The 22,779-nt window shown below is 51.3% G+C and overlaps 9 protein-coding genes across 9 annotated transcripts; 6 read left to right on the forward strand and 3 right to left on the reverse strand.

The window, feature by feature from the left end:
* Window positions 1-224: 224 nt before the first annotated feature.
* Window positions 225-849, forward strand: BJX68DRAFT_272455 (uncharacterized protein; the record flags this gene model as incomplete). Its single annotated transcript, XM_071047212.1, has 2 exons — window positions 225-655; window positions 702-849. The coding sequence occupies 2 exons, from the start codon at window positions 225-227 to the stop codon at window positions 847-849; spliced, it is 579 nt and encodes a 192-aa protein (XP_070893206.1).
* Window positions 804-1,458, forward strand: BJX68DRAFT_248611 (uncharacterized protein). The gene is made up of 2 exons (XM_071041951.1): window positions 804-1,331; window positions 1,382-1,458. The coding sequence occupies exon 1, from the start codon at window positions 936-938 to the stop codon at window positions 1,284-1,286; it is 351 nt and encodes a 116-aa protein (XP_070893207.1). The 5' UTR covers window positions 804-935; the 3' UTR covers window positions 1,287-1,331; window positions 1,382-1,458.
* A 1,120-nt stretch (window positions 1,459-2,578) lies between these two features.
* On the forward strand, window positions 2,579-3,188 carry BJX68DRAFT_248612 (uncharacterized protein). The gene has a single exon (XM_071041952.1). It carries the CDS (start codon window positions 2,847-2,849, stop codon window positions 3,090-3,092), a length of 246 nt encoding a protein of 81 aa, XP_070893208.1. The 5' UTR covers window positions 2,579-2,846; the 3' UTR covers window positions 3,093-3,188.
* A 6,459-nt stretch (window positions 3,189-9,647) lies between these two features.
* Window positions 9,648-11,848, forward strand: BJX68DRAFT_248615 (glycoside hydrolase family 16 protein). Its single transcript, XM_071041953.1, has 2 exons — window positions 9,648-10,843; window positions 10,895-11,848. The coding sequence occupies exons 1-2, from the start codon at window positions 10,035-10,037 to the stop codon at window positions 11,187-11,189; spliced, it is 1,104 nt and encodes a 367-aa protein (XP_070893209.1). The 5' UTR covers window positions 9,648-10,034; the 3' UTR covers window positions 11,190-11,848.
* Window positions 11,846-14,927, reverse strand: BJX68DRAFT_279716 (uncharacterized protein; the record flags this gene model as incomplete). The annotated part of the gene is made up of 11 exons (XM_071048784.1): window positions 11,846-12,284; window positions 12,388-12,480; window positions 12,575-12,645; window positions 12,704-12,792; window positions 12,844-13,385; window positions 13,432-13,522; window positions 13,568-14,083; window positions 14,130-14,250; window positions 14,296-14,442; window positions 14,487-14,608; window positions 14,657-14,927. The coding sequence occupies 11 exons, from the start codon at window positions 14,925-14,927 to the stop codon at window positions 11,918-11,920; spliced, it is 2,430 nt and encodes an 809-aa protein (XP_070893210.1). The 3' UTR covers window positions 11,846-11,917.
* Window positions 14,928-15,200: 273 nt separating this feature from the next.
* On the forward strand, window positions 15,201-16,685 carry BJX68DRAFT_248618 (CSN8/PSMD8/EIF3K family protein). The gene is made up of 2 exons (XM_071041954.1): window positions 15,201-15,480; window positions 15,713-16,685. Exons 1-2 carry the CDS (start codon window positions 15,311-15,313, stop codon window positions 16,293-16,295), a joined length of 753 nt encoding a protein of 250 aa, XP_070893211.1. The 5' UTR covers window positions 15,201-15,310; the 3' UTR covers window positions 16,296-16,685.
* On the reverse strand, window positions 16,666-18,298 carry BJX68DRAFT_248619 (small subunit rRNA maturation protein TSR4). The gene is made up of 2 exons (XM_071041955.1): window positions 18,032-18,298; window positions 16,666-17,962 (listed from the first exon to the last, which is right to left on the reverse strand). Exons 1-2 carry the CDS (start codon window positions 18,158-18,160, stop codon window positions 16,802-16,804), a joined length of 1,290 nt encoding a protein of 429 aa, XP_070893212.1. The 5' UTR covers window positions 18,161-18,298; the 3' UTR covers window positions 16,666-16,801.
* Window positions 18,299-18,432: 134 nt separating this feature from the next.
* On the forward strand, window positions 18,433-20,520 carry BJX68DRAFT_248620 (putative prenylcysteine lyase). The gene is made up of 2 exons (XM_071041956.1): window positions 18,433-18,823; window positions 18,875-20,520. Exons 1-2 carry the CDS (start codon window positions 18,643-18,645, stop codon window positions 20,392-20,394), a joined length of 1,701 nt encoding a protein of 566 aa, XP_070893213.1. The 5' UTR covers window positions 18,433-18,642; the 3' UTR covers window positions 20,395-20,520.
* On the reverse strand, window positions 20,521-22,635 carry BJX68DRAFT_248623 (glycine hydroxymethyltransferase SHM2). The gene is made up of 4 exons (XM_071041957.1): window positions 22,485-22,635; window positions 22,361-22,411; window positions 21,922-22,286; window positions 20,521-21,863 (listed from the first exon to the last, which is right to left on the reverse strand). The coding sequence occupies exons 1-4, from the start codon at window positions 22,518-22,520 to the stop codon at window positions 20,900-20,902; spliced, it is 1,416 nt and encodes a 471-aa protein (XP_070893214.1). The 5' UTR covers window positions 22,521-22,635; the 3' UTR covers window positions 20,521-20,899.
* Window positions 22,636-22,779: the final 144 nt, after the last annotated feature.

Raw genomic sequence — 22,779 nt, forward strand, 5'->3', positions numbered from 1 at the left:
GGAAGGCAAGTGGGAGAGACGAGGTAGGTAGTATCTTTCCATCAAGTTAACGGTCTACTTCGTATCGAGCATTGCCAGGGGTGGCTGAAATTTTATGCATGATTTGAGGCTGTGCGCTGCGCTGTCAATTCAGCCTTGCGGTGGTCACTTTTTCTCTCCGCTGCTACCTTTTTTTCTATTTTTCCCTCCTCATCTCCCGCTCTAACACCGACAACGTCAGCAGAATGGTCGACCCATGTTCTGTCGCTGCCAGCGCAGCAGGCCTCATCTCACTGGGCATTGAAAGCTGCAAGCTCATCACAAATTACTGCAACGAATTGCGGGGTTTCGACGATCAGATCGAGAGTGTTGCTCTCAAGGCAGACGGGCTCCTTTCTACCCTGCAACATATCAGCGCGCTTCTCATCCAAACCACCGATATTCATCCAGATATTGCATCAGACATCAAGGAGAAGGTCTTGCAGAATGAAAACTGGATTACGAAGCTAAATAAACGCGTTGTAGAACTCTCTGTCTCGACGTCGCAACCAGGCCTGCGTGGTACGATACGAGCCACAGCGAAGAAGGCTGCGTACCCGTTTCACAAGGAGTCGCTGATGGGAACGATTGAGATCTTGCAGGGGCTGCAGATGAATCTGCATACGTCACTTCTTGCGTATGGTTCTTTTCCTGTTGCTTCGATCATTGCTGATGTATGTTAGCCTCCAGATACAACATACGTTGGCTCTTAGCAAACAAACAGAGATCATACAGAGATTGGAGGGCTTGGTTATTACAAAACTAGAGCATAATAACTCGAACGTGGGACAAATGGTATATCACCTTGACCCGAGACCTTCGTGGCGCTGATTTTTCAGGAACTGGCCATCCCAGATGTTTCGCCTTTTGCTCAACAGCAACCTTTCCCTGCACCTGCTGCAAGATTAATAGATAGAATGCAGGGTTTTGGAGGCTGCACCTGTCATAATCGAGTGGCGTCTCCTAGGAAGATGCCAGTGCCTCGTTCTTGTCCGCGACATGGGTACTCTACAATGGTCAGATCATGGACGAAAAAGTTCGCATTTGCGAGCCTTTGGCTCGGATTTTCAGTCAAGGCAACGATAACGATCTCCAGGGCTGCCAATGGCTTGTCGATCTCCCCAAATGTCGCCTTCCATGGCATTGTACCGGATGACTCTCCTGGATTTAGCCTCGTATCCAAATATGGGACACGTCGTTCATTTCGCGGCAATTCCTATGTCAACAACATCATTCGAGAATTCCAAAGCTTATTTGACAAAGGCTAGGCCAGCCCCTTTGATAGGAGGGCGGATGGATCCACGCTATTACATGTATGGTTCCAAGTCATTTCCTATCAGTATTTGAGGACTAATAGTAAAAGGTTCTGGTCACCTTATGATTGACCTTCTCGCTGATTCAGGATGTCCGCTAAATGAGGCTAATGCTCGCAGGGGTTGCCCGCTAGACATAGCCGACGGTTTCAGTTTCGATGGTAAGGAGAAATATTTTCTGCACTTAGTTGAGAGAGGTGCTCTTGTGATGGATAGGCATTTGCATCAATCTCCACTTGGATTTATCAATAACCTCTGGCGTCAGAGCGAAGACAGTACGTTAGACATGCCAGAAAAGGAGGATGGCACTCACTAATCTATACTAGGCTTTGTCTTTTGTCGGAAACATCTTATGCTATTATGATGATCAAAGGACGCCTTAGAGCGTGCTCTCAGAGAGTGCGCTCTAAGCCACGAAAGGGCCGTATGCAATCTTTACGCATCACTCTTGTGGCCAGATGGGATCTCAACGATGTACAAGCTCGGGCTCGAGATAGAAGTGGTACACAAGGAAGGTTTACTCCGTGGCGCAGTAGCGAATGATCTCGTGGACGCTGCTCGGGTCCTAATCGATATAGGAGCTCCCGTGAGGAGATTTATCATCAGCAAGGGAAGATCAAAGAAAATGGAGACACTCTTGACACAGACGCTTATCGCCAGTGGAGGGCATATTTTACGGCTCGCCAGAACCATCTTACCAGAGTATCTGCAGCACAAGCTCGATCTACAGAACGGCCGCCTTCCTGACCGGAAAGCGGCGGAGATATGTATGGAGCTAGAAGCTCGCGGTGTCGCCATTGGTCCGCGCTTCCGGTATTTCGATGATGATTGTCTTATCTACCAACTACGCGATTTACGGCCAAGTCAATTGGAGCGGCTGTACCAGGCCGGATTTCGGGACATTGATGAGCTTGATAATTATGGAGGCTACTCTATAGTGGGCAACTCCTTCACCCGCTCATTTGCAGGAGACGATGTGCTACAGCACACACTTGACCGAGCAATGGGGGTTGTTGAAAAAGGTGCAGACCTCGATGCTTCAGTGCGGACTAATCAGATGCCTTTACGATACCTACTGTGTCTTCATATTGTACGAGCGATAGTCTGGGAATCGTGGTACGCCTCTCGCTGCACTAGGATTCAGAGAGACTTTCAGACTACCCTTGGTTCTCTCTCTCTATCTTTATCAAATTTCATGAAGCAGGCCTTTCGATTCAACAAAAAGTCTACTTGGCGCTGCTTTTGCACAACAGCAGAGTGCTTGAGTTTATCCATGGCCTTGCGATTCGTTATGCGCGACAGTTGGTTTAGAGGGGGTGATGATATTGGTCGAATCGAGAAAAAATTGGTTTTACTACACGCGGACGGGTGCTACATGCCTTATTTGACATTGTTGGTTTGTCAGTGATACAGGAAGCAGGCGGGGCTTTAACCGATATTATCCGGCTCCTGGCATTCACAGACCTTGGGCTAACACATACCTGCTGCCGATTTGATTCTGAGATATCCAGCCTGATGATGTTTGATGAGGACGATATTGCGGAAATCCAGAATGAAGAGAAACTTCTTCTCGATGAATTCGACGACTTGACTGCAGAGTTTGAGAGTGACTATATCACTTCAGGCCTTCCCTTGTTGAAGTATATAGAGACATCATGGTGTGCTCAGATGAGAAAATACCTAGTCGAGCAGGGAGAAGATGTCTGTGATGATGCGCTATGCATCATTTTGGACAAGACTACATGGGAGGCTGCTGCATAGCAGGATGCCTAGCACGTGGGGGAACGTCATACCACAACCTCATCGTCTCTCATCAATCTCATCATTACCAATCGGCCTACAGATGGTAGTAGTGACCATCATGTATTTCCATCTACTACCTTGATTGCGCTGGTTGCTACGCTGGCCTACATCTCTGTCCGGCAATTCATCATCCGCCGTCAATTTGCCTTTCACCATGGCTGCCAACCAGTAGCGCGATCCTCCAACAAGGATCCCCTCTTGAGCCTCGAAACAATCCCGGGGATCATCCGTGCTTCCGTCAACACAAAATCCTCGAAAGGACTAGCGAGCTCTTTCGTGTCCACGACGCCACAGTAAAGGAGCTGCAGCGAAGCGGAATAGTAGCCATCGAGCCAGAAAACATCAAAACCATCCTATACTTGGCCACCCAATATTTCAATTCAATAGCCGGATTTGTTCAGCGAGCTTAGTGGTCGTTCAGTTCGATATGGTCGCATAACTGGCGGCCGCACCTGTACCTGGACGTCTTGATTCAGCAGTGGTTTCTTGCGCACTGCCAGAAGGTGACGATTAATGCACATTTCCGTGCTCTTCTAAGCTGCACTTGGGATAAGATGGTTTAGCCTAGCGGATAGTTTCTAAGTTGACATGGCGAACATGCCTCTGAAATTCATGGGCGTGGTTTTGTTTGGCACTCCCGGCGGCTCAGTTAGGGCTAATTCAGGAGAGGGCCAAAGTAGCCACACCCACCACAAATGCAAGCCACGCAATTCACTTTTTGTCTTGTTTACTTTCTTCTTTGCGAGACTAATGAGCAAAAATAAGAAGAAAAGAAAAAAAAAACAGAAGAAACAACTTGATGCCGTGATGTCTAGGGGCTAGGAGTAATAAGAAGTGATTAGTCTGGCAGAGCTAAATGGAAGTAGGATATAAGCCCAACGATCTCGAATCTGGATAATATCCACTCAAGATGCAACTCTATCTTTTTCTTCAGCTCCCTAGAGATAATCTGTGCAATGAGAGTAATCTAAACGGCGCTATGAGCGAGAGAAAATATGCAAGGGCGTGGGCAAGCATTGGTCTAACCTTCTTACAGCACTGAATTCACCATCAAACTAGCGGAATACAGATGGCGACCGCAAGAACGACGCCAATCATGGATGCTACCTCTGCGCCGCGCCAACGCCATACCGTTGTTGACCCCGCCAGCTGGGGTGGCAGGGGAGCGGCGAGGTGGGCAAGAACCATGATTCGTCATTGCTTGCTTGTATAAGACCGTCGTCGAAATGACAGAATCTCTGTTTGAAGATGATATGCTGGCTCGTAGGTGTAGTCGTCGAATGAGTGTCGTGCCCAGCATAGTATTGCAGAAGGCTCTTGATTGTATGTACTCCTGTAGTCAATCCATTGGAAAACGAAGAAGCAGCATTTGCCTCATGCCAGTCTGTTATTTAGCCAAGGCTTCCCATGCTGGTTCTCCGGACTATGACTCCCAGAACTAAAGGGCTTTTCGGAGTAGCGACTTCCCATGAGAGCCGGCATGATGTTGCTTGATGTCACATGGGATGAATTTAGTGTGAGTAGTCTTTCTAGTATGTGCTATTGGCAAGCCTGCAGTTTAAGACCACATGCATGGGTGGCATAAAGCCAGCTTGTGGGAATCGTATAGGATTCCGTCTCATAGCCAAAGATATCCCTTATCTGACAAGATAATATCAAGCCCTATGCACATGTGCATCACACCCCAGGATATGCAGTGTCTAGCGTGCTCCTCCGACACGGCCTGGTCCAACACGAAGCCGGCATTCCTACCCCATCACATTTGACGAACGAGTGCGTTCAGTATCTTTGGGGACGACGACCGCCTAAGTGACAAAACAACACCCTGGTCAAGGATGTTTGATTCCCAGAAAGGGCGCAGCACATCATGAGCGCCTTGCTCTGGGCACGAAATTTAACTGTTCCAGATTCTAGGGCCCGGGAGCCTCGAGTACTGTCTTCTAAGGCTTTGTGGTAAGGCCCAAGAGACAAGCAAGACAAGCAAAGTTGCCCCATGTTTCAGGTCCGAGACACCCTTTACCTAGAATCCTTAGACGCCCTAATACTGAGTCTCGCGGCGTATATGTACTACCAGGACCACGGCTATCACGCCTTAACCGCTACCATGGCCACTTTCTTCTTCGGCTCCTTGAATGTTATAGTTCTGACGAGTATCTAGCTGTGCTTTTATAAAAGTGATGGTGTACTTTGAGAACGTGATGAGACGTGAGGCAGCCTGCAAACGAAGATGGTAAAGGTGGCCAACTTAATCCGGCAGCTTGAGTTTCACAGTAGTGCAAGACTCCGCGCCAGAGGAGCGACTTGGACCAGGTATATAGAGTTTCAAGGATATTCTAGATCCCTGGATCTGCCCCTTGACGGATAAATTGTCCACCTCTAACTCGACTCGTTTGCGGACGGTTAGGGCATAGAAAGAAGTAGACGTTGTTCATGAAAGAAGGCGGCTTGGCCTGATCAAGATAGTTAGACTAGCTAGACTAGAGTAGTTGCCCACGTAACAGTCATAGTAGCACCAGCGTGGCCAAAACACATGTCTAGTCGTTGTAATCTGGCAGCCCAAGGCTCAGAATAGCTAGATGCGCTAGTATAACGAAGGCAACCGGAGCATGTATTGCGCGATTTGGGCAAGTACTCTGTGTTTTCACCAATGATAATCTCCCTGTCGGTATAAGAGAGCTACTGACGTGGAGGGACACTGGAATCAAAGCTTGTTTTATATGTTGTCCTCGTGGTCGGAAAGGTAACTATCTGCATCATATGCCGTCTGAGGATTTCATCTGCCGTTCCGCGGCGTCTCTCTCATTTGTAGGCCGACACTGCCCCCTTCAACGTTCCTCGAACATTGAATCTAAGGTCGTATTGACAGCGCTATGGCAGAGGGTCGGCCCTGCGTCGACGGTGTAAGTGTATGGCCCTTTCTCGGAGGGGTCCCCGAACCGCACCAGGGATACCTCAACCTTTTTGGCCTTCGTGGGAGTTCATCAGCCCGAAGTTGTCGAAAAAACCCGAGTTGAGCTGGAGGGCGCTCAGGAAGTAGGTGTCCACCAACACCTGCGTCAGGACGTTGGTGAGGCCCACGACGTCGGCGGTGGCGGTGGGCAGCGCCTGCCGAAGGCGGCGGTGGAGTCGGTGGTCTGGGCGGGGTTGGACATGTTGCTCGTGAGGAAGAAGACATTTCCCAGGCGCACCAGTATACTATATCGTCGCCTGCGCTCAAGGAACTCTGCTACCAGGTATGCGGTTCCAGAAGGGTTAAGACAATAGAGTGCTTGCGCGTGCTCCCGTATCCATACAAAAAGTTTCTATATCAGGGTACCGCAGAGCTCAAGTGCCTTGTGAGTGAGATGGAGTGAGATTCAGAGTGCCAAGGGCCATTGGACCCACGCCCTTTTGACCGAATGTTGCGGCTTCGTCTTTGTTCAGAGCCGGGCTTATGTGCGCCCGGGTTTTAGCGACCAGCCTGTTGTTAAAGTTTGCGTGAGGCGCCGCAAACCTCTCGCGAGACATGACATGTGTATCGGTCGAGGTATCAGTCCCGGATTCCACCGCTCTATGGGCCGTCCTCGTCCGCTTATTGCTGTTGTTGCTTGGTGTCGCCGGTAGACGTCTCTTCGTGAAAAGCAGCAGTGGCCAGCAGAGTATATATCTGGGGCTCATACCAGTTTCCGCACAAAGACCTCGATGTGCATTGCATGTCTTGCAAGAGTTCGACAAGCATGCGAGACTAGCAATGATACTTTATCAGTACTGAGAACCAATAAAAACTATCGAGATAAAACCACTTACAGTATCGGACAATCTCGATATCTAGGTATCAGCATGCCTTCTCGTAATTTTCAGCCCAGTTCACATGTTCAGCGTCATACGCGACTCGTACATACGTCTAGATGAGTACGTGGTACGTGCACAGCTCCTCCTTCGCAAGAGACGGACGCCCAATGTGGGTATTGGCACTACTGAGTATGTCTTTCGCTTCGACAACTACCATGTTGGTCTAGGGGCTGAACAAAAGAAAGGACTTTCGACTAGCGGTAGACTCAAGGCACATGACGACCTTGGCCTCCTGACTGTAGAAAGCCCGCAAGTCCTCCCACGCTTTCTTGTGTGCGCGGCGAGAATCTCATGGTTGCCCATGGCTGGTTTACTTGAGCTATTGTCTCCCTCTGCGTTAATCTCCCCTCAAGGCTCAGGTCGCTGCGGTGTACCATCGCAGACCGAGACGTAGTCGGTTCGGTCCATATCTCAGAAGTCTCATTATCCCGTTTCGTACGACAGACCAGCGAAAGACAGGATATATGGCCTGATGGAATGGCCAGAGCAGCCATATGGTCAACGGAGTGTGTGATGACCCATGAGGAGGTCTTCGATCGTGCTTCCGCTATTAGGGCATACCCATATCTTGCTTGCCATCTAGGGTTGTGGGTGGTGTGAACAGGTGTGCTATGCCATTGTTCGCGGCGCGGCGGGGACGGCTAGATGTAAGCCTGCGCCGTCTATTATAAACTGGAACGCGACGCCAGGCCTTCATCACGTTCATCCTCTTCTCGCGACCTGTGAAATGTCCTCCTGCAGACATGAAAGTTAGTGGGAGCTTGCCGATATGCATGGATTGCTTGACATGGCACTTACATCAGCTGTGGGACATTCTATTGGATTGTGGAAGGAAATCAGCGCACATGGAATATAGGAAAAGCAGCATGGCACCGTAGTTGAACCAGGCATAGCCTGGGATACAGGAACTTAGGGCATGATGAATTAAGGGGCAGGCAGGCGACGGGGTGGGAAAGAAAGATCGTGAGATGTGAGAAGATGGGGGCGAGAGACATTTAAACAGGGCGTTGCGGGAGTCCTTTATTCACAGCGTGAAGAGATAGCTTGTTTGTGAAGGAGTCGAGAGGAAGATTGTACATATCAGTGAAGACGAGCGATGCACGAGGGTTTTTGAAGTTTGGATAGGATATGATGGAAGAAGCGAAGATTCTAGATAAGGACCTCTGGCCATGGAGTGGTGGCTGACCAGTATCTTTGTATCAACTTAGGGCTTGCATCTTCTACAGGTAGACTAGGCAGCAGAGTAAGAGAAGACTCAATCCTGGTCAAAGCACAAAGAGTTGACATTCTGTTTTGGCCGTAGAGTCGATGGAGTTGTCCACGCCCCAGTGAGTACTACGGCAACATAAAAAAGACGAGAAGCATGGCCCGTGGTGGAAAAGTTGAGATGCATCTATTTTTGGATGCGATCATATCACGGAAATGAGCATCCGCGGGATCCGAGTGATATCAACGCTCGCCCTCCAACTAAATAGGGGCTTGAAGCCCTGAAATAGTTCCATCCAGAGCCACGCCATGACGCAGTCACGAACGCCTCACGGCTTGTGCCGAGATGATTTGACAAAAATACATCCATCCAACAAAGCCCGCGTCCAAGCCTTCGCAACTTGGATGACGCTCGGAATTGCTGGTGGAGTTGGCTAGCGTCGTGCCACAGGGCCGGCGCGAGTCGAGAATCTCGAGTCTCGATTTGAGCTCTGTTCACACGACCAATGCATCGCAGCTGGTGACTATCAACGATTAATTTTGTTGACTGTTTCACGGAGGGATTTCGCCCTCGTTACTTATTGGGTGCCATTGGGTGGATCGATCATCGGAGAACTGGGATCGTCATCGCCAGTTGCATGAATCAGTCTTCAGTCAGATCTGCTCTGTACTCCGTAATTTGCCACTGATAAAAACACTCCGTTGATAACGATTCCGTTGATTCGTGTGACGTTGCCGACGTCGAGGAAAAGCCAGGGAGAAGCCCAGAGGCCAAGAGCCCGCGGATGCCGTGACGAGAAATGTCGCACTCGCACTCGTTCGCTGTGGGCTTGAAGCAAGACAAGCCCCTCGGGTCTCATTTACCATGGATTATTATCTTGGAAGCAATGGGCCAAGAGCAGCGACCAAAAGGATTGGCGAGTGGACTGTTATCGGGCCAATCACCATTGGATGTTGTCTGTGGATTGTACCCCAAAGAATTTTGAGGAGCATGTGCAACCCACAGTGTTTCACTTATATCAAAAGCAAGGCTTTCTTTAAGTTTCTCTGAATGAGAATCATCTCCGTGTCTTGGATGCAGTCCAACCTGGACTAGACCCCCGATTTGAAGCCAGAACAAGGGATGTGTTTGGAGTCTAAGGTCTGAGGGGATCAGTAAACTTCGTGTTGTGCCCTGACTAAGCGCGTGTTCCTTGCTGGGACGGTTCTACCCCTGCGAGAGTGATTGGTCCCCTGGTGCTGGATCTCCCCGCTGATCCACACGCAGCTGCCAGAGGAGGTTAGGATAAAAGCCAAGTATCAGAGCGTAGCCTCGAGAGGACTAGTGATGGCTGGAAAGCTTCCCAATCTGGGCTACCCCTGAACGCCTTCCGCTGCAGAAACAAACACTCCAGGCTCCATACCTCGACCGACTCGCAGAATTGCTCTTTTGCGGCTAGCTGATAGGTTTAAAAATACTCAGTCTGAAAACATTTGACTAATTTCATCCAACCAGACCCATTGCTGCCAATGTCTTTCGGAGCCTGCCAAGTGCGAGTGTGTGTGCGTGCCGTGCCTGGGCGGAGGTCCTCCCTTGCCTGGCTCTGCTGCTCTTCTTCTTCTCGATCCCCTCTCTTGTTTCTCCTCCTCAACCTCGTTCAAACCTCTCAATTGAGTGGGCGTTTCAATTCCATCTCGTGCGTTTCGTTCGCACGTCCATTCCTTTTTATCCCCCGCCCACGAACTGTCGCTCCTTCCGGGCAATCGCCCCTTTACTGCCTTATCTCGGCACAGGCTAACACGATCCCCGGTCTGCACCTGCCGTACCACAATCGTTCCAATACTCCTTCGACAGCTCTTCCGTAGAGCTTGCTCTTGTTCACCATGACGCTCTTTAGAAATCTGGCCCTTCTGGCCGCCAGTGTCGCTCCTGTCTTTGCCCAGACATGGACGCACTGCAATCCCACCCTGGGAGAGGATTGCGACCCCAACCCTGCGCTAGGAACCAACTATACCTGGTACTTCAACGAAACCATGGACGAGAAGATTTGGAACACCACCAATGGTGTCATCAACTACGGCGACGAGGGCGCCGAATTCACAATCGCGAAGAAACTCGAGTCCCCGACGATCCAATCCACTTTCTACATCTTCTTCGGCATTGTTGAGTCGCACGTCAAGATGGCCGCGGGGCCAGGTATTGTCAGCAGTGTTGTCCTGCAGTCGGACGACTTGGACGAGATTGATTGGGAATGGGTTGGGTACAATACTTCGGAGATTCAAACCAACTACTACAGCAAGGGAATCACGGACTATGAGAACGGCGAGTTCTTCAAGATCGAGAATGCCGATACCGAGTTTCACAACTATACCACCTACTGGGATCAGAACAAGATTGAGTGGTGGGTGGACCAGAAACTGTTTCGCACGCTCACATACGACGAGGCGAAGAACAAAACCACCGGCAACAGCACGTTCCCGCAGACGCCTAGCAATGTCCGTATAGGTGTCTGGCCTGCAGGTGACCCCGATAACGCACAAGGAACAATCGAATGGGCTGGAGGCCCCGTCAACTACGATGATGGACCGTTTACCATGGTTGTTTCTCAAGTCCGCGTGCACGACTTCCATACTGGAAAAGAATATGAATACGGTGATGACTCTGGTCTATGGGAAAGCATCAACGTGATTTCGTAAGTCTTCTGACCCCATGCAATGTGTACAATATGCTTATATACCATCAGAGGTAACTCGACTACGCTGGAGGAAATCAACAAGCCCCCAGCAAAGTCCCTAGCCGACAAATGGAACGAATTACCTAGCGGTGCAAAGATCGGCGTGTACTGCGGTGCTGCAGCTGCCGGAGCGATTCTCATCGCCTTGTTCATCTTCTTCTTTATCCGGCAACGCAAGAAGGGCCGCCTCGAGAACGCCCTCGACGACGCCAAGTGGAACACCGAACGCAATGAAATGAACAACTTCCAAACCAACTGGAAGCAGAGCGAATGGAAACACGGAGGGTACCAACCCGTACAGTAGTGAGCCTTACCTGCCGCAAGGCATAGATAGACTCACGAACCATGCGATAAAAAGAAATGCTCGCTCCCCCTTCACCCACCGATGTCGGTCTCGATCACCTCCAGCCTGCAAGGGCGTCCCCCTCGCAGTCTGTACCAGTACCTGCATACGAGCTGTAGGACAAACTTAAGCCAGTCAGTCACCCTCGCGTCGGCTTTGCTGGCGAATCTCGCGCGGGGCAGCCTCAGTTCTCGATTTTTCTCCGCAAGTTTTCTGTTGTGGTCGAGTCTAGACTCCACTGGACTCATGATTCTCCTCGGCGCAAATCTTACCCCATCTCCCTTTGCTCCTCCTCATATTTAGCCATCTTCCTTCCTATATTTGGCCCACGACACTGTTCTATCTCCCACCCTTCTCTGTATATACCATTTCGCTTGTTATGAGTTTGTTTTCTAGGCTTGTTTTATTTAGCTTGCCTTGTTATCCCCCGCGTCGCAGGCACCTTCTTGCCTCCTTTTCTCCAAGGTGTTGTTCCATCCTAATTGCCCGATAAGGATAGCGCACGATTGTGCGGAGTGTACCGGTTCCCTGTACTCTATAGATCTCTCTCACTCGCTATAGGAGCTGGTCGCGGATGTAAGGCGTCTAGGGTTCAACGCATATACCACTCGCTTATTTCTTCATACTTCTTGCTTATTGCCACTTGCATGAAAGTAGATACGTGGGTAGCAAAAGAGGGGAGGGAAGACCTACAACTCCACATGCCCCAACGAAGGCGGCACATCTACCTCCCACATCTTCATCTCACCCCCAAGCTCAAACTCAATAACGCCCCCATCCACCATCACATCCTCATGCTCAAACCAATTCTTCTCCCACAGCGCCCCATTAATCCAAACACTCTGCACGAAAATCCCGTCCTCTAGCCCCGTTGCTATAATCCGGAGATTCTTGTCGCCATTGATCGTCATATTGAGATCTGGGAACCATGGCGAGACGAGGAGATAGACGTTTGTTGTTACGAGTGGGTACATGCCGAGCATCTGCCAGAGGAGCCAGGTGTTCATGGCGCCTGCGTCGGAGTTGCCGGGGAGGCCGTTGGGGGCGTCATGAAAGCTGGGAAGATTATTAATATCTTTTCAACTCGTAAGGGTTGTGGGGGAAGATTATGGGATGGTTGTAGCTGAAGAAAGAGAATGAGGGGAGGGGGGAGACATACTATTGGTAAGCTAGTTCTCGCGAACGCTGGACGCTCTTGTATTGTTTGTTGATGTAGTTGTATAGATAGGGCGTGGCGAAGTCCGGTTCGTTTCTTCAGTGGACAACTTGTTAGCATTTACTTTGTGTCTGCAATTGGTGTGTAATATAGGTCAAGTGGGGTGACCCCAGATAAGGAACGTATATACCCAATATTCATGAGTGTTGTGATGCCTGCGCCGTTGGGGCCGAGCGGTTGAACCGAGGTGTTTGGTTTGAACTTTTAGCTGTTAGACGGTTTGTTCTGCTCATATGGGAGATGAACGGTATAGTAATACCACGAGGTCAAGACGAGCTTCGAACGTCTCAGGTCCACCCATGAGGTCGATTAGGGTTTTCATGTCATGGGGAATGACGAAGGAGTATTCTATACCGCACTTATTAGGCGCGTTAGGGCTATGGCGCAGGGACAGCTCACCCCAAGGAACACCTTCATATGTATACGCATGCCACTCGCACTCATAGCAGTAAAGCGGATCATACCCCGAGTTATTGAACTCTCCATTCGAGAATCTTGGCGCCAGAAATCCCGTGAAGCCCAGACTTTCCACCTCGGCATTCCATATCTTCTGCCATCCAGCCGAGCGACGGAGATAGGTATCCCGATCCTCGGGCATCTCGCCAGCAGCAACCTGGCTCAGCGCGAAGTCATTCAGACTATATTCAACCGTCCGCGAGATACACCGAGTGCTTCTGTCCTGTGAGACGTAGCCGAGCTCGAGCCAGTCTAGCAGGGCGCCGCGGCCCTCTTTTGTGCTTGCTGTGAAGTCCGTGGGGTCGTAGGTGTTGTATGGGACTTTCTCGGCGTTGGTCTTCATGGCGGCGTAGCCGTCTGTCCAGTTAATTGCCCCGCGAAGGCCCTTGACGTAGGCATCGGCTAGCACATTGTCGGCATTTGAGCCGCCTTGCACCAGGCCGTTCCAGTTGCCGGAGCGGCCGTCTGGAAGAAATCCTTGGTGTCTTCAAAGATTAGTCGCATTGCCTCTTGCTGTGGGTAGAGACTTGCCTCCATATATCGATCAAGCCGCGGATCATGGACTCGTAGTAAGTGGGCTGGAAGATGTGGTAGAAGCTAACAGTGCATCGGAATATATCCCCTGCGAAAGTTAGCGACTGGGATCATGTTTGCTGAGACTGCTAACAAAGTGTGTAGAAATCATCCCACGATGGTTCGTCAGATTCCCAGAGAGGATTCTCGCCTGTTCTATCGGATGGCATGAGGTGAATAAAGTACAGCGAACTGTACAGTAGCCTCACATTCGTCAAGTTTGCGGTGTCATCGAGCGCCACCTGGATCTTGCTGAAAACGTCCTCGTTCCACTCTTTGACAGCCGACTCGACTGTATCGCTCAGTGTCCACGAAGGGATCTCAGAGCGAATGAAAGCCCGCGCCTTTTCAACGGAGATAAAAGAAATGCCAACCTTCGAAATGATGCGAGCCTCTGTGTCTGGGTTCCAGCTAAACACCGCACCAACACGATCGTTCATCGGCCCGGATGATTCCTTGTCTGTGGAATTGTCGTAGATAGGAAAGCTCGGCTGCCCATTTGCGAGGCCTTGGGATCCTCGCATTGGATCTGTATTTGGTCCTCTAAAGACTTGAGCAGACTCGGGTTTGATATCGAATTCACCATAGAAATAGACGGTGAATGGTGCGCCTATCAGCATTAGTATAGCCTTCACCAATATCTACGCCATCTTCACCGTTATTCCAGCCTCCAATGTATGTCCCGTATCCGGAGTATGACTGCCCACTTTCATGAAGTTGAATTTCTCCACCAACGTAGAATTGGCCATTTGGATCAAATGGAGATCCTGGAAGGTACTTAGAACTGTCAGCTCCGAATCTTGCACCGCGGTTAACACGTACATGTGAGACGTCGACTAAGACATGTTTCTCCCCATGAGGGAAACGGTACTGCATGATACCAGCATGACGAGAGGCAGACAGCTCTATCTGAACGCCATTTTGCAGCTGCGTCTTAAAGTACCCTACACTGGCCGTATCTTGACCGATCTACAGATGTGAGCGCTGATGCTATAGCGTCAAGAAAAACATACCCTCGGTTGGTGATATGTCAGGTTATCGAGTATATTGACCGGAGGGCTAATGGATGTCAAAGGCATCTGTGGGATGATTCCATATTTGGGCGCGCCTCCAGTGCCGCTCTCATGCATCATTGCTAGACCAGAGTCACAACAAGGCCTTTAATGCAGGCCAGGATGCTTACTTATTGCGGTGACATTTCCATCTGGAGTCCAGCCGCCATTGAGCATAGCAACACTCCAGTTTGCGGCGGTTGTGTCGATTCCAACTTTGGCTACTCCGAAGGGCCGAGCACCACCGACAAAAATGTCGCCTCCACCGTACCCTTGACCAGGAAACGGGCCCTCTGCCCCAATAAAAGGATTGACATATTGAGAATAATCGATCTGAGCTGTGGCAACTATAGCGCAGCTAAGGACCCACAGCGCCCTGGGAAAGCAAGTCAGAAACTGCATTGTTGACTCGGTTGATGGAGATGTACCAATGGAACACGGAGGAAAGAGGGGTTTATATCTAGATTGTAACTCGGCCTGTAATGGCACTTTCCCCTCAAAGCAACACAAGCAATGCGGAATGATCGACTATTGAAAGTGGCAGCCAAACAGAAGAAGCAACAGGCCGATCTACAATGCCAGTCGGAGGAACCTCCCGTTTGCAGAAAGTTGTTCCGGATCTCGGAACAACCCACACAAGCAGAGCACTAAATCAAAATTCATCCAAATTTGTCCCGCATTTGCGAAGAACGATCAATCAAGTCTCGAATCCACCACCTCCTCGCCCTTCTCCCGCACGGTCGCCTTCCTCCTCCCCTTCTTTCTACCACTCTACATCCGAAAAAATGGGCGTCGCTTTCGACAGGTGCGACACACGGCCGGCCAACATCGATGCCATCCTCAGCGGCCTTGACCGATATAACCCCGAGACAACCACAGTATTCCAGGACTACGTCGTGCAACAGTGCGAGGACCGAACTTTTGACTGCTATGCCAACCTGGCTCTGCTGAAGCTGTGAGTGCGCCCTAGCTTCATACCTATCAAACAGCAACCCAACCCCTTGCGGACCTACAAGCTGGTTCAGGCTTGAATGATGCAGAATTCATACCTTATTATCACGTTTCCTATTACCTGAGACCCAAATTTGGGCATGTTGAGCGTCAATTCTTCTGAAAAGCCCCTCATAAATGCAGAATGCAGTCTCGAATGCGTCCCTTGCACCTGCTAACAGCGTTCTCTTGCGCAGCTACCAATTCAACCCCCACCTCCTCCAGCCCGAGACCGTCACCAACGTCCTCGTCAAGGCGCTCACCGTCTTCCCCTCTCCCGCCTTCTCCCTCTGCCTCGCTCTCCTCCCTGCCTATACTCAGCCCTTCCCTGCCTCTGAGGCCGAGGCCCAGTCCGCACAATCCTCCGACTTTGTCGAATCCGTCCAGAAGCTCGCTCGCCTTTCCTCGCTCCTCGAGTCCGCCCAGTATGCTCAATTCTGGTCTACCCTGAACTCCGATGACCTGTACGCCGACCTTGTTGCCGACGTCGCTGGTTTCGAGGAGCTCGTCCGCATCCGCATCGCCGTTGAGGTCGGCAAGGCTTTCCGCGAGATCAACGCTGAGGTCCTCGAGCAGTGGCTCGATGTCAGGAACCGCGAGTCTCTGGAGAAGTTCGTTACCGAGGTGTGCAGCTGGGAGGTCGACAATTCGGGCGACAACACCATCATCCGTGTGCCCACGAACAAGGAGAACGAGGCTCGCAGCGAAGTCAAGAGCGAGCGCGTTGGCATGGAGATGTTCGGCCGTGTTATCCGCCGGGGATTCGAGCAGGCCGCATAAGCGCCTCTTTCTGTTTAAAACAACCATAGGAAATCCTTACTGCTAATAACTCCGCACAAGATCTAACTGATCTTGAAACGTACCAGTCTTCTCTCCGAGACTTGAAACAAAACGGACTGTCCCGGTTCGAAGCGACGAGTTGAGATGAGCCAGCATGAAGCCCAAAAATGATGATGACGGGGAATAGACCAGCATGGGAAGGATGGGCGGAAGTCTGGACCCGGCGCACTTTGGCGTTTTGAATTTGCTTCTCATGATCGAGTCATGTCATGTTCCTTTTCTAAGTATACCTAACCTTTAGAGGATAGCCTATTTCCGCCACCTTGTATCTACCTCGAGACAGTCTGAAGGATATCCTATCAAATTGACTACGATTTATACCCCGCTGTACGCATGTTGTCGCAGTATATGTAAACACCAGTTGAGACGTTCAGCAACTGTATTCGGTAAATGCTGCTAGAATCTCAGTCATCAACATTAAAACGTTAAGATATCAGCATTATTCATCACTTCGTCTCCTCCCACTGTACACCCGCCCACTCTTCCCTATACCCAACAACACCGACCTCGCGAGGGCCACAGTTTCGACTACAAACACCCATAATGATAGTCCCCCACTCCATCCCGCCATCATCCTTCCCAAGCCCAACGCCCGCACGCCCATCCTCAAGGACACTGATCGCGTGCGGAACAAGCTGCACCTCAAATACGCGCTCAGCACCGCAGGACTCACACCTCGGCATACGGCTGCCCACGCCGTTCGAAACCGTCGTCACACCACCAAATCTGTTATTCGTAGCATCATGCAGCCGTTTCCCCACGGCGTCCGTGTGCGAGTAGAGAACCGGAGTCCCGCGGAACTCATACCGCAGGACCTGCTCCGGGTTATGTCCGAGGCGTGTAGAGAACTTCAGAAAGGCTTTGTCGATCTCAGACTCGAAGGCGTCTTTTACGTCGACGCCGCCACCGGATGTACCCTCGGCATCTTCGGTGTCGATGGTGACATTGTCGGGGATCTTGGGTGTTGCGGGGCGGGAGAGAGTTTCACGCTCTGCGTCGATGTAGAAGTTCGTGTAGGGAGTTGGAAATTCGGATTGCGAGGGCCAGGGGGTGACGGGGCCGGTGGGTTCGGTGGATGGTGGAGGGGAGGAGACGCGGACTTTGTCGGCGAAGGATTCGGCGAGGGCGTTAGGGGTGGTTGCGGGTTTTACAGGAGCAGGGGCGGAAGCTGGAGCTGGAGCTGGAGCTGGGCTGGCAACCGGGGCAGCGAATGGGTTGGCACCTTGTGTGGCCGACGGCTTCGATGAGAACGGGTTCGCGTTTGCAGAGACGCTGTTGACGAGGGAACCTCCAAACAGACTCGCACCAAGATCCGGCTTGGGTGCCTGTGGCTTCTGCTCAACCTCCTTCTTCTCCGGTTCCTGCTTCTCTACTTTCTGCGGCGGCTGGTGGCTCTTGTGGCTCCGTGTTGCTCGGATGGCCCTGATACTACCAGGCTTGCGGTTGCATGCTTTGCGGGGGCATGAGAAAATATAGAGGCGTCGGTCGGCATCGGGGAAATGCTCGTATAATTCGGCGTCTATTTCAAGTAGGAGGAGCAATGGCTGGTTGCAGACTTTGCATTTCGCAAAGTCGCCGGGAGGCGGGGTAGCGCCGTCAAGCCATGTCTATTATATCGACGGTCAGTATGAGGGAGAAAGAGTCAGCGTTTACATGAGACAAGGAGATCGACATACCGGCCAGCCACCCAGGTGCGTGACTGGGTCCTCTATTATCTCCTCCGAAGCATAACCCAGGACCACTCCGGTCTCAGTGTAGTCCCCCTCATCCTCAAACCCAGAAGATTCACTATCATACGGATCCATTGCTGTGATGACAAATTTGCAGGAGCGTTGAGGGTACGAGGTTCAATTGTATGTGGCGACAAAATATCTTTGCTAAGTTGCAGAAAAAGGTCGTGTACCTGAAAAGAATATGGAGTACGTTGCGTTGTCCCTCTTGGGCGTATACAAGGAAAAAATTTAGGCCTGGGCGATAAGCGATAATGGAATTCGGGATGCGCTATACCAGCTATGGACTAGCGCAATATCGGCAGCTCCTGTACATCGGCTATGAGGCTATGGTGTGACAGCTCCTGTCATCTTCAACCTCAGCCAACTCACCTTTGTCTTATCCTCAAATTGTTTGCCAACCTCAGTATACTATTAACCGTATAATAGAAGCTGTCCTGAGCTTCCGAAACTTGAAATGATCTGAATCCACTCTTGAATCATCGACTCGGAAAACGCGCTCGACCAGCTCAGCCTAAGTACTGCTAGTACCCCTAAATACACTCAATTAATTCACCATGAATCTTTTCTCCGGATCCAAAGCCCTTAGCTGGTGTCTTTGCATCTGGGCCCTGTTATATGCCACAGCTTTAGGCTTCATTCCACTGCCCAAGCTTCGAGGTGTCGTCCAATCATCCCTTAGCCCAGCTGAAGCTTCGGAGTCCGCTGAACCCCTCCCTAAACGGGTTGCAATCATCGGTGAGACCCTTCCACCGCGTGGACTATCAGACAGTCTAACAGGACTTTTAGGGGCTGGTGCCGCTGGTGCATCCAGCGCCTACTCACTGCGAAAGTATGCTGAAGAACAAGGCGTTCAACTCAACATTACTGTTTTCGAGCGTGCTGATTATGTTGGAGGCCGCTCAACGACAGTCAATGTGTTTGATAACCCAGCTTATCCCATTGAGCTTGGGGCTTCGATATTCGTCGAAGTGAATTACAACCTCGTCAATGCATCCAAAGATCTTGGCCTCGGTGTCAAGAGCGCCGGCTATGAGCGCCCCCATGAGACAGCAGAAGTTCTCGGCGTCTGGGATGGGAAGGAGTTTGTCTTCGTGATGGAAGAGTCCTCCAGCTGGTGGAATATTGCAAAGCTCATCTGGCGATATGGCTTGGCCCCGGTGCGGACCCAGAACCTGATGAAGAGCACCGTCAACAAGTTCCTCCAGCTCTACAACGAGCCAATGTTCCCCTTCCAGTCTCTTACTGCAGCTGCTGCCTCAGTAGGACTTTTAGATGCCACATCCACCCCGGGAGCCACATTCTTGACGAAAAACAGCGTTGGCGATGACTTCGCCCGTGAAATCATCCAGGCCAGCACACGGGTCAACTACGGGCAGAACATACCCTTGATCCACGGCCTCGAAACCATGGTCTGCATGGCAACAGACGGCGCCGTAGCCATTGAGGGCGGAAACTGGCGCATCTTCGATGGGATGCTCAAATCCGCTGGCGTCGACCTCCGCCTCAACCACACCGTAAGCACCATCACACGGAACGTGGACAAAAACACCGTAACCCTCGACTTCTCGGACCAGCGCCTCAAACGGATCCACACCGCCGACTTTGACGAAGTCGTCATCGCAGCTCCATATCAGTACTCGGGCCTCACCGTCAACCCTCCACTTGAACACACGCCCGACACAATCCCCTTCCAAACCCTGCACGTAACCCTCTTCTCCTCTCCGCACCGCCTCTCCTGGAAGTACTTCAACCTCAAGGGTCCATCGGAGCATACACCCGAGACGATCCTCACCACGCTCCCACGGGGGACAGACCTCGGCGACACAGAAGAAGGCGTCGGGCCCGCCGGATTCTGGAGCATAAGTACCCTCCGCACGGTGAGCACCGAGAACAAGGAAACGCACTATGTCTACAAGATTTTCTCGCCCGCTCGCCCAACAGCAAACTTCATCAGCGACATCCTAGGCATCCAACAATCCGACTCAACATCAGCAAACTCAGGGTCAGACCCTGACTACTCCGTCATCGGCGACATCCCCAAGGAAGACGTAAGTTGGTTCTACGAGAAATTCTGGCACCCGTACCCGTTCATGTATCCGCGTGTCACATTTGAGGATCCGATCCTGGCTCCTAGTGTTTGGTATACGGGCGGGATTGAGAGTTTCATTTCGACAATGGAGACGAGCGCGTTGATGGGGAAAAATGTTGCTGCATTGATTGCGAGGTCCTGGGAGGATCAGGATGAGGATGGGGAGGTCAAAGGGCTGGATGATGCGCCGGTCGATGATGAGAGGGTTGAGCTTTGATTCCGGCTTGATCGACGTCATACTCCTGGGTCCTGGCAGGACGCAGTAGACAATATACACTATTTTGAATAGCTGCTTGGACTTCTACCATGAACTACAGGACTGGTCATATACTCGATGGTCAAATGTCAATATTGACTCTGTCAATTGATTCATGTATTCATTAGTTGTAATGTAATGTAGCTGTCTGTAAAAGACAGTATAGCAAAAGCCAAAGGCGGTTAAAGCCTTTGGGATCACGGCAAACTTTTCCTGTTGAAGAAGGTGTTGAAGAAGCCATCCCAGTGCTATGTTTTTATTCACATGCTCATGCATATCCATGTCCCGTGACCGCGTAAGGTTGAAAAAGCAGACCCGTAAACCCCGTTAAAACACTCCCTGCAACCCGATTTTATGCGCAATGATGTTGAACTCGTAAAGAAAATAATGAAACAAAGTAGCAAACAAACGAGAATTGGTATCATATCCAAGCTGCGGGGGTTGACCCCAGGTGATATCGACCCGCTTAGACGGGGAGAGGGAAGGAGCTGGCCCACTGGGAAACCTCCTTGCGGAGCTCGAGGATCTCGGGGACAGTCTCAGAGGCAACCTTGGCCTTGAAATCCTTGAGCTTGTTGGCCTCCTTGGGCAGCTCACCCTGGACCTTCTTGCACAGGTTGATTGACTGGTCGATGTAGCGAGCGATGCGCTTGAAGTCTTCCTCGCCCATACCACGGCTGGTCATGGCAGGAGCACCAATACGGATACCGCAGGGGGTGAGAGCAGACTTGTCACCGGGGATGGAGTTCTTGTTGCAAGCAATGTTGATCTGCTCCAGAACAGCCTCGACACGAGCGCCGTCCAGAGCCTTGGGGCGGAGGTCGACGAGAACCATGTGGCTGTCGGTACCGTCAGAGACGAGCTTGTGGCCAAGAGCCTTGAACTCAGACTCGAGAGCCTTGGCGTTCTTGAGAACCTGCTCCTGGTACTGCTTGAACTCCTCGGTGGCGGCGTACTTGAGGGCAACAGACAGGGCAGTGATGGTGTGGTTGTGGGGACCTCCCTGGTGACCGGGGAAGACGGAGAAGTTGATGGGACCCTCGAGGTCATAGAGGATGTCCTTGCCGGTCTTGGGGTCGGTGTTGCGGACACCCTTGCGGAAGAAGATCATGGCACCACGGGGACCACGGAGAGACTTGTGGGTGGTGGTGGTGACAACATCGGCGTACTCGAAGGGAGAGGGGATGACACCAGCAGCGATCAGACCGGAGATGTGAGCCATATCGACGATAAGGTAGGCACCGACCTTGTCAGCGATCTTGCGCATGCGAGCATAGTCAATCAGACGGCAGTAGGCGGAGGTACCAGCGACCAGGCACTTGGGGCGGTAGAGCTCAGCGTTGGCCTCAAGGGTGTCGTAGTCGATGATGCCAGTCTCGAGGTTGACACGGTAGGGGAGGGTTTCGAAGTAAGTAGAGACGGCAGAGATCCTACACGGAGCCAAGTCAGCAGCGACTTACAAAAATTATATTGTGCAATCGGACTCACTTTCTGGCAGGGGTCTGGTACCCGTGGCTCAGATGGCCACCGTGGGGGAGATCGAGACCCATGAGACGTTCATGAGGGCGCATGAGAGCCTGATAGACCTGCAGGTTGGCAGGGCTACCACTGAGGCACTGAACGTTGACACCCCACTTCTCAGAGTCAAGGTTGAAGGCCTTTAGGGCACGGGACTGGCAGAGAAGCTCAATGGCATCGATGTGCTGGTTTCCACCGTAGTAACGAGCACCGGGGTAACCCTCGGAGTACTTGTTGCACATAGGAGAGCCGAGAGCGTCGAAAACAGCGCGGGAAGTGAAGTTCTCAGAGGCAATCAGGACAACAGATTCACGCTGACGTTGGATCTCATTTTCCTGTCACAACCAACCAAGTCAGACATCCTGCAATTCGCAATTCAAGGCACTATTGACTTGGAATAGCTACATACCATGATCTTAGCGACCTCAGGATCAGCGGTGACGAGGTGGTCCTCCATTTGCTACACCGGTGAGTCAGTAACGCTCCGGAAAAGATCTCTCGCTGTTTCGGTTGAGGGTCAAGGGAGGACTTACAGCCCGGTGGGACTCGGACAGAGCGTAGCTGGCCATTATGAGATTGTGTATGAGGATGAGTTTAGAAAAAAGGGAGAGGAGAGAGATTGAAGTGAGAAGAGGATGGGGAGGAGGAAGAAGGACGGGAAGAAAGAAAAAAAAGATGGTGGGGTAGAAGAAGCTGCCTCAGGAATCTGGACCTTAAAAAGCAAGCGGCGACTTGGACCGCGATATCGGAGTTTCTTTTTTCACCGGCCCGTAGCGCTCACAGAAAGCATTAATACAGCTCGCGTTTTACGTTTACAAATGCAGATCA

This window comes from Aspergillus pseudodeflectus (assembly GCF_044049435.1).
Source record: "Aspergillus pseudodeflectus strain CBS 756.74 chromosome Unknown BJX68scaffold_81, whole genome shotgun sequence".
NCBI classification, from domain to species: domain Eukaryota; kingdom Fungi; phylum Ascomycota; class Eurotiomycetes; order Eurotiales; family Aspergillaceae; genus Aspergillus; species Aspergillus pseudodeflectus.